The sequence below is a fragment of the Eufriesea mexicana genome, unplaced genomic scaffold (assembly GCF_001483705.2).
Source record: "Eufriesea mexicana isolate 0111107269 unplaced genomic scaffold, ASM148370v2 scaffold1824, whole genome shotgun sequence".
In the NCBI taxonomy this organism is placed as follows: Eukaryota; Metazoa; Arthropoda; class Insecta; order Hymenoptera; family Apidae; genus Eufriesea; species Eufriesea mexicana.
Window position 1 is genome coordinate 205030 of NW_016909928.1, and position 10789 is coordinate 215818.

General features: G+C 26.4%; 1 protein-coding gene across 1 annotated transcript; it reads left to right on the forward strand.

Annotated features, from left to right (window-relative positions):
- The first annotated feature begins 198 nt into the window (after positions 1-198).
- On the forward strand, positions 199-8433 carry mtSSB (mitochondrial single stranded DNA-binding protein). The gene is made up of 5 exons (XM_017902489.1): positions 199-274; positions 3565-3670; positions 3758-3842; positions 5797-5916; positions 8180-8433. Exons 2-5 carry the CDS (start codon positions 3659-3661, stop codon positions 8383-8385), a joined length of 423 nt encoding a protein of 140 aa, XP_017757978.1. The 5' UTR covers positions 199-274; positions 3565-3658; the 3' UTR covers positions 8386-8433.
- The last annotated feature ends 2356 nt before the right edge of the window (positions 8434-10789 follow it).

Below are 10789 nucleotides of genomic sequence, written 5' to 3' on the forward strand. Positions count from 1 at the left end.
AACATGATCAAATGTTGCACGTTACGGTTAAACAAATCACGGTGATCTCACTTGCAGAGATCTTCGTATCTTGATACAGAAGTGAAAAAATAAGAAAATTTATTACATGCTATACGCTGCTCTTGGTATGAAACATTTTTGCATATGATAAATAGGTTGTAAAAGAATTCAAGCGATACAGTTGCATGACTCAGCTTTCATAATAGAAATCTGATCAGTGAAAATATTATTTTCAAAATTGCTAGATAACCTGTCTTTCTAAGCTAACTTAAAGGTAAATCTTATTTGACCATTACGTTCAAAAGCACAGGTACATTTTTGCCTGGTCCCCAGCTCTAGCTCTTATTTTTCAACATTCCGTTTCTATTAGTTTTACGCAAATTAGCTAAATTATTCTAAATTATGATACTCGATGAGAAAATGATACGCGCAGAATTGTCAAGTCATCAAATAACGGGGAAGCTGTTCCCCGGAAACATAAAATTCCTCCAACTCGTGATTATTTTCCTTCCAGGCACTTGTCTTAAAACTAATTGGCTTTTTATAATATTTTTGCGAACAGGCTCATCGATCTGGCAAAATAATTATTCGTGCGAAACAGTCTTAGAATATAATATTTTAAGTAAAATAAATTTAAATAATTAAATGGTATTAACAGATATATGCATACGTAATTCATTGATCTTTTACATTTCATTCTACATATAATACCAAGGCGCAAGTTACATTTTTTTATATGCGTAATTATAAAGAAGTAATAAATCATAAATGTCTTGTTGCTAAAAGATATTGTACAGTGGTTTAGATGCTTCGCTATATATTTACTAGATTCAAAGATATAGCAATGATTTTGAGTAAATTTTTTAGATCGACGCACAAATATTATGCATTTGAGAAATTATACTTTCATTGAAGAATATTATCTCAGATTGAAGTAAAATTTCAAAATTCTAACTCAAGTACGACACTGATTTTTATTATCCGATTACTTCAAAATTTTGCACGTATCATTTTTTCATTGATTATTACAATTTGGAGAGGTAAAATAAAAAAAGTCTGCAAAGGTTTGTCGATTCTTCTGATTAGTGTAACTGGTCTCTCAAAATCCAAATTTCAATCTCTTGCCAATTAGTTACCAAGGACTAAAACTTACATACTTTTTCTAGAAACATTATACATATACATATATTCTTAAAAAATATCTTAGCAATAGATCATCTAAATCAGTACTGAGCGTTCAAAATCATATTAATCTCTACTGTAAAGTTCTTGAAAACCATTCTAATAAATTCATATTCTTATAAACTACGTTTGCTGAGACTATACATATTGTATAGAGCACGATCGATGTTTGTTTTTCATCTCAATTACATATAACAAAATTTAAGTATTTAGATGTTATTAAATTATCGATATTTCCTATTTGCTTCGTACTAAAATCTTATAAGTTCATTCATTTTGTTTTTAAATCAAATATTTTATACTTTGAGAAGGTGTATTTTAGCTGAATCAGGAAAATGTATGTAAATCAATTTTTAAATATTTATATTAACTTTTCTTTATTACTTGTGTCTCAATTTTTGTTACATCCTTTCCATATAGAAAGTATATTTTTATTTATTACATTCTGTTGTCGATACATAAATGCGAAGAATTTAGTAAAATATCTATATTTGCTTATAATTTTCATTATATTCACTTCACTATGTTTATTCTTATGCTATATTTATATTTATGGTTTTTATATTATCCCACATATCTAGATAACATACTATATTACATATTTGTGTGTAATTTCTTAGTCTCTGCATATATTATTAAAATATAACATAACATGATATATACAAAACATAAAATTATTACAATAGAACAGTGAAAAATTATTGAAGAAAACTATATTATATCAATGTAATCGGAAAATTTATTTATAATGAGTATATTAGTATATCTATAATGCAAATTAATCAAATTCCAATGGTTTGATAGTATGAATATGATTTACATAAATCTGAGTATGTATTCGGTTCATTGAAAGACTATAGAATTTTTAAGTAACATTTTCATCGATGGAACAAAGGTCACGGATCATACTTGAGATACTTGAAAAAAGATACTTTCAATACAATGACATTTTCTTTATTGTATGCATACTCATAGAAAGAGTTTGTTCGTATTATCCATCTTAATCTGTCCATTTTGAATGCATAATTCTTTATTTCCATTCATACGTTGTTATTTTCTAATATCTATTAATATTAATATTATTTTTATCCCTTTTTGTACTTATAATTAATTTTTATAATTATACAAAAAGAAAAATTAACGTATCGATATCGAACGAATTGTGTTATTTTCTTAGACTTTTAGAATTATAACAATCAAAAATGTAATTCCGTTGAAACCGGTGGATAATATAAAAATAAAATACTTTTAACGTAATCAAGTTCTAAAATATTTATTTTTAAGCTTTCCCTAATTATTTAAATACGGAAATACCAGCTGACAAAAAAGAAAGGTTCATCGTGCGAATCTTTAATTTTTATTTTAAATAGGTATATATGATTGAAACCGCGATCATTCAAGGATAATTCATTTGAAAAATATTATAATTTGAAATATTATGTTACAATTATGTAACGTATAGTAAAGTTTTCACAATCCAACTCGCGTGATTTTATCGTCGAAATAGTTCAATTATATGAATTAAATTATATTTTATACGTATACAGGGTGTCACAAGGTGTCGCAGCAACAAGAAAGAATAAAATTTGTTCATTCGAAGCTTCGTTTTCGAGAAAATCGACTTTGAATATTCACCGAGTACGCGTGCATTTAACCTTGGTCAAAGCGGATGGACTATCAGTGGATATTTAAAATTGATTTTCTCGATAACGAAACTTCGAATGAACAAATTTTATTCTTTATTTTCGATTTCTTTGTTCATGTAGCATTACCACCTTCCCGGCTGTACTACTGTATATTACAAATTGTATAAATTCAATAGATTTGTACATTTACCGCAAAACCAATTTAATTACATGAAAAAGCAGTTTTATATAGAAACAACAATAACATTGTATTTATTTTAATAATATCAAAAAAAAATTCGTAAAATCTCGTATATCGATTAATGATACGAATCTATCGATTCATTGTCAGTTACATATTGTGTACGAAAAGGGACGAGTTGATCACTGTAGTTTTATGTTATAATATTAATATTCTGTGTTAAGTAATTTAATTTATCATGTTAATAATCACAAGGTTTATGGTAAAACATTGAAACATAAAATAAAACTTAATGCGTGTTTATAATAAGTGTTAAATACATAATAACAAATGATATATTATTATATGTACATAACAGTATTTTGCATTTATAACTTTTTATTTCATCCCGTTTGTTTTAAAATTTAGTGAAATATAATACTCAATTTCAATTTAGATTCAAATCTTATTGGAAACAAAGGTTCATTTTTATGTATTAAAAATAATATAAACATATTTTGAAAATATTTAAAAAGACATCATATATACGTAAACCAATCTTATCGTTCTCTACAGTTAGCAGCGTGGTATGAGAAGCATAGTTTTTTGAAGAGCACTAAAATTCTTTTTATTACTTTGTATTAGCTCATTTTGTTTGATATTAATCAACATGTTCCGACAAGTAAGTTAGAAAAATATTATATAAGATGCAAATTAAAGCGTAAAATTAAATAAAAATATCAAAGTAAAAATATTTCATTATTTCTAGGTTATACGACCAGTAATACAGAATATTCGAACAGTTAAAAACGTGCTATTTTCTACTAACACTGAAAATGTAAAATTAGAAAAAAGTAAGTGGAAAGAATTTATTATTATGACTATATATTAACAATCATTTATATGGGAATTATACAAATATTGTAGTGAATTTACAATTTCTCAGTTATAAAGTTAAAAATATTTAGATTTATTTATTTGTTACATAAATTATTTAAAAATTACATATTAAAATATATGTTATTACTTTTCCATTATGAATAATATGAAAAGTTAAATTATATTAAAACCTTACTATACGATTGAATTAATACACAAACATAATGGTTTTTATGAGGATAAATATTACTTTCCATATATAGTTCCATTTTTATTCCTTTAATTTTGTTTCTTTTTTCTTTTCATACATAATAAAGATGTATGTATTGTGAGAATATTTAAAATTCAAAAGATTTTTCCAGTCACAAATTCTATTGCACATTGATAAATTGATTTTATATTCATTTCTTTTTAAATCTTTATTAACGTAGATGCATAGTAAAAAGTATGATATGTCCTATATTTATGCTTTAATATTGATTCAAAGATTTTAATATACAGAGCTATTATATTCTAACACGTTTAAATTAATATCGTTCGAATAAGCAGCTATTTTTATAGCGGTTTTGCTAAACTAGTACCATTACAAAATATTCAACGCATTATTTATTTGGATAAAATCATTTATTACTTTATTAGGATTAATTTATAAAAAATTCTAGGAACAAGTATAACATTATTATCCTATAATATGTTAAATATATTATTTTCAATTTACATACGTTTTACATATTATTCTCAATTTACATATATTTTAATGCATTGAAAGATATTTAATATATTATTAAATTAAATTATTTCTAACTAAGTTTAATTATATAAAATTAGAACAAAAATACTATCTTATCTTATAAAAATACTTATGTATTAAGTAAATTATAACTTTATAACTTTGAACATTGATGTATTTCGTTATTCTATTTATAAAAATATCTTATTACATGATTAAAGACAGAATATTTTTTAAGATATCCAAAATTAACCCTTTGCGGTCCTATGTCAAGTTGAATTTGACATTGCTAATTTTTATATATAAAACATAACCCTTTGTATTTTAATTTAATTCGATAAAAGTATGTAAACATAAATATGTTCTTGATTAAGAAAAATATTAAATATGACTTGAACTGCAAAGCATGTCAACTTGCTAGTGACAAACAGCATAAACAAAATAATAATTTTTTAAATACTTTTTTCTATCTCAATTGCAGAATTTCTAGGCTTCCTACGCTTAGGAAAATTACTCGTTGCAAATGTGTCAATGACATTCATTTAACAAAATTACTTATAAACTAAATTTATACATAAGTTATACATAAATTATACATAATACAAAGCAAAATATACAGGTAGATCGTATTACAGTAGAATAGCGTAACATTACTACAGAATTGCTCTACCATTACTTTATCGATTAAATAGGATTTAAAGGTATTTAGATTATTAAGATGTTAACCATTTGAGTAGGAAGTTGAAATATAAACGCAATATAATTTGTATTGATATATGTAATGTAAGTTTTTCGAAACTTTTGTAACGTATATTATTGCATTGTTGTTTTGTTTGAGATTTCTGTTTGTACGAAGTAATATTAGAAAATAATTTAATTTACACCTCAATAATATATCGGTAGTGGCAAGTATGTACGCATGTAGTTTCAAACGCTTTGTTTGAAGAAGAAAAATGAAATTCTTTGTTCTATTTTGTATTAGAGTACATCTTTTGTATTGGAAACAATACAGAAAATGATTATTATTCCAATTATGTAGGAAGTTTAAATTTTCCTACACTTTTAGCATTAAAAATATTTTTTATGTAAAATTATTTGAAAAAAGTAAGAATTGTTATTATATTCTTTGTTATATACTCCAAGAATTTAAAGGCATCTACGGAGAATAAGGTAAATTAAATACTATTCATGAATTGCAGCTGTAAATCAAGTTACTTTACTAGGAAGAGTAGGAGGCGATGCACAGAAAAGGGGTAACGAAGAACATCCTGTTGTTATATTTTCTCTTGCCACACACAGTAACTACAAATATACGAATGGTATGCAGAGTCAATTAATTTTATAGCTTATAAGGCAAATACGTTTACGTTATAAACACGTAAGAAAGATAGAGCGATATTTAAATTAGGAAACGTTGAATTTATGAATTATTCGTTGTATTTAACTTGTTACTTCCAAATGTAAACTTCCAAATACTATTTACAATTATAGTTCATTATTTCAGCGTTGAAACTGTGAAATTTATTCTATTATTAAAATAGATTGAATAAAATCAAAGAAAGTTACAAGAATTATATTCTAACACGTTTAAATTAATATCGTTCGAATAAGCAGCTATTTTTATAGCGGTTTTGCTAAACTAGTACCATTACAAAATATTCAACGCATTATTTATTTGGATAAAATCATTTATTACTTTATTTGGATTAATTTATAAAAAATTCTAGGAACAAGTATAACATTATTATCCTATAATATGTTAAATATATTATTTTCAATTTACATACGTTTTACATATTATTCTCAATTTACATATATTTTAATGCATTGAAAGATATTTAATATATTATTAAATTAAATTATTTCTAACTAAGTTTAATTATATAAAATTAGAACAAAAATACTATCTTATCTTATAAAAATACTTATGTATTAAGTAAATTATAACTTTATAACTTTGAACATTGATGTATTTCGTTATTCTATTTATAAAAATATCTTATTACATGATTAAAGACAGAATATTTTTTAAGATATCCAAAATTAACCCTTTGCGGTCCTATGTCAAGTTGAATTTGACATTGCTAATTTTTATATATAAAACATAACCCTTTGTATTTTAATTTAATTCGATAAAAGTATGTAAACATAAATATGTTCTTGATTAAGAAAAATATTAAATATGACTTGAACTGCAAAGCATGTCAACTTGCTAGTGACAAACAGCATAAACAAAATAATAATTTTTTAAATACTTTTTTCTATCTCAATTGCAGAATTTCTAGGCTTCCTACGCTTAGGAAAATTACTCGTTGCAAATGTGTCAATGACATTCATTTAACAAAATTACTTATAAACTAAATTTATACATAAGTTATACATAAATTATACATAATATAAAGCAAAATATACAGGTAGATCGTATTACAGTAGAATAGCGTAACATTACTACAGAATTGCTCTACCATTACTTTATCGATTAAATAGGATTTAAAGGTATTTAGATTATTAAGATGTTAACCATTTGAGTAGGAAGTTGAAATATAAACGCAATATAATTTGTATTGATATATGTAATGTAAGTTTTTCGAAACTTTTGTAACGTATATTATTGCATTGTTGTTTTGTTTGAGATTTCTGTTTGTACGAAGTAATATTAGAAAATAATTTAATTTACACCTCAATAATATATCGGTAGTGGCAAGTATGTACGCATGTAGTTTCAAACGCTTTGTTTGAAGAAGAAAAATGAAATTCTTTGTTCTATTTTGTATTAGAGTACATCTTTTGTATTGGAAACAATACAGAAAATGATTATTATTCCAATTATGTAGGAAGTTTAAATTTTCCTACACTTTTAGCATTAAAAATATTTTTTATGTAAAATTATTTGAAAAAAGTAAGAATTGTTATTATATTCTTTGTTATATACTCCAAGAATTTAAAGGCATCTACGGAGAATAAGGTAAATTAAATACTATTCATGAATTGCAGCTGTAAATCAAGTTACTTTACTAGGAAGAGTAGGAGGCGATGCACAGAAAAGGGGTAACGAAGAACATCCTGTTGTTATATTTTCTCTTGCCACACACAGTAACTACAAATATACGAATGGTATGCAGAGTCAATTAATTTTATAGCTTATAAGGCAAATACGTTTACGTTATAAACACGTAAGAAAGATAGAGCGATATTTAAATTAGGAAACGTTGAATTTATGAATTATTCGTTGTATTTAACTTGTTACTTCCAAATGTAAACTTCCAAATACTATTTACAATTATAGTTCATTTTTCGTTGTATTTAACTTGTTACTTCCAAATGTAAACTTCCAAATACTATTTACAATTATAGTTCATTATTTCAGCGTTGAAACTGTGAAATTTATTCTATTATTAAAATAGATTGAATAAAATCAAAGAAAGTTACAAGCTTTTAAGTAAAATTATAATTTATATCTAAATTATCATAATCGTATTATGTCGTATTTATATTGAAAAGATTGAAATGTACCTGTATATTTATCATAGAAAGTAAACGCTTAAAATGTTTGTGTAATTTTACACCATAATAAAATTTTAGGTGATTTCATGCAACGAACAGATTGGCACAGAATATGTGTTTTTAAACCAAATTTACGTGAAACTGTCGCTACTTATTTGAGAAAAGGTCAGAGAGTGCTAGTCGTGGGAAAAATCAGCTATGGAGAATTTAAAGACGAACAAGGTATTACAAAACCAAGCACTGCAGTAATAGCAGATGATGTAATATTTTTTCAGTCATTATAATATCAAGGATATTAATGTTTGACTGTAATATGTATATGTATATTATGTATAACTTTTTCCTTTTTTTTTATAAAACATAAATAAAATATATAAACAACAAAAATGAGGTATAAGTATTTTATCGTAATATCGTTTTTTATAGAGTAATTTAGGCATATTCTGGATATTTATATATAATGTATTTATCAATTTATAAAGTTGAACGTAACATTTTATGATATTTTATTTGCTCTAGCAAGGAATAGTAAATTAACTCTTGAAGTTAGCTTAATAAGTAAATAAATCTTTATTTACACATTGCTCGTCCATTTGCAATGAGTTATACAATAAACAATTCGTAATTTCCTAAAATTGTACAAGTTTTATTTTATACAGAATCTGTAAAGAGAAATGAAATATAAAGGTTGAGAGTAAATCGGGAGGGGGAGGTTTGTAAATGCTAGGAAATAAAATAATTCTTGACGATGTTGATGCTGTTTAAAAATTCTACAATACATGCGTAATACACATGTATATAATATATTTCTAAAGATATACGTGAATTCGAACTAAGATGGTAATCGAGATCGAGACATTGTTGATTTTTGCTTTGCACGGTGTATCTTTTTTTCGTTCTCGTCTTGTTTGTTTTTTTTTCTTCCTTTTTTTTTTTTGGGTTTTTTTTTTTTTTTTTTTAAAAACATCCATTTTTAGCAAATGTAAAATCTACATTCATATGTAACGCATGTATAATATAACCGTTATGGATCGATACGTAAGTTCCTAGTACTCACGAATAAATAACTTTTAAATACGATCACCCGTTAAATGTATGTATCAATCGCGTATCGAGAAATACGAAACCTTTGTTACGGTCCAAATTTGGGTTGTCTTTAAGAACACAATTTGTGTATGCGTATTTCAATATATTTATCATTAATATAAATTGTTCTCTCATGAAAATTATATACACGATTGTTTTTCTATGCATCTGGATTTTATGATAAAAACTTCACGGAGATCACAGTATACAAATAGCCAAATACAACTTTTTTTTTTTTTTTCAGTTATAAATCTCTTGCTTGCTAATGCACTTTTTCCTTTTCGCAGACTTTTATTTGTCTTTCCCTCTCTTATTCTTGTACGCGCGCGCACGTACATACACACACACGCACACACACAGGCGCACACACACTCATACATACGTATACGTAGACCGATTCACTCGTAAGAAGAATTTCATACTTTCTGTCCCGTTTGTGTGTCGAGTCTTTTGTAAAAATACGATCTTAAGACCAGTTTCTTCTAATCGTACACGCGCCTTCGGTCCCTAGTTACATTCCTTTTTTTCACCATCTTTGTTTAAAGTCTAGGGTCCGTTGGCGAGGAATGTGAGCCACAATCGCATCGACAACGAACGTAGAAATTTCGAATATAAATTTCTTTTCGGTAGTAAAATATATATATATATATAATATATATAGAGATTTATTTATACATAAATTTATATTCATATATATGTATATATATATAACTCTGGCCCCGAATTCCATACAACTCTGGCATTTTTTTGCTTAATAGAGTCGATTATACCTTTTCTTTCAATAGCTCGTCAACTTATTTACAAGTATCTACGATTTAGGGATGCAAACAATCCTCTCGGATATCATTTCGATCGTTTCAAAACGATAGTCACATATCTTCCCATTGTTTCTTTGTATACAGAAGAATACTAAACTAAACGCGTATATGTAGGTAATTATCGACGATTAGATTGGCACAACTGAGTCCGGTGCAACGGGAAACTAGCTTTGAAATTTGCTTGGAAAATCGAATTGATATATATATATATATATATATACAAAACGGATGGTTGAAAAGCGTGGATCCCATTTGAGTAAAATGGTGAAACTATATATTACATCGAGTTTCAAATTTGAAGATTTTTCACGACAATTCCTTGTTGAAATGAAATGAAAAAAAAAAGAACAACAATGTTGGATAAATTGAACGTGTAATTACAAAACTAAGCATATTTTACTCCGGGAAATTTACTTTCAAGCTAAAGTTTACATCACAGAAGAACTTTGGAATAAAATATCTCGATCGTTTCCCGAACACCGTTTTGTACGTTCGCCGATAACGCTGATAATTTCTAAAGTAGTTCGTTGTAGAAGCGAGAAACGTTTCACACTCGCGCACGTGCGTTAACACGAAGGATGGAAAACAGATGGCGGAATATCCGCGAAAGTTCAGCTTCACCGAAGCGTCCTCCACAATTGTACACACACATGCACACGCACACGCAAACGCAGACACAGACACGACAATTGGCTGCCGCGAGACATTCTCGACAAGATTCTTAGCAGCCAATTATCTTATTTGAAACGCGCGGAAATGGATGAATCGCGCGTGTTGTCGATCG

Coding starts and splice junctions, on each gene's coding strand:
- mtSSB (XM_017902489.1), top strand. Junction 3,843..5,796: donor AAATGTAAAATTAGAAAAAA/GTAAGTGGAAAG, acceptor CATGAATTGCAG/CTGTAAATCAAGTTACTTTA. Junction 5,917..8,179: donor TAACTACAAATATACGAATG/GTATGCAGAGTC, acceptor ATAAAATTTTAG/GTGATTTCATGCAACGAACA.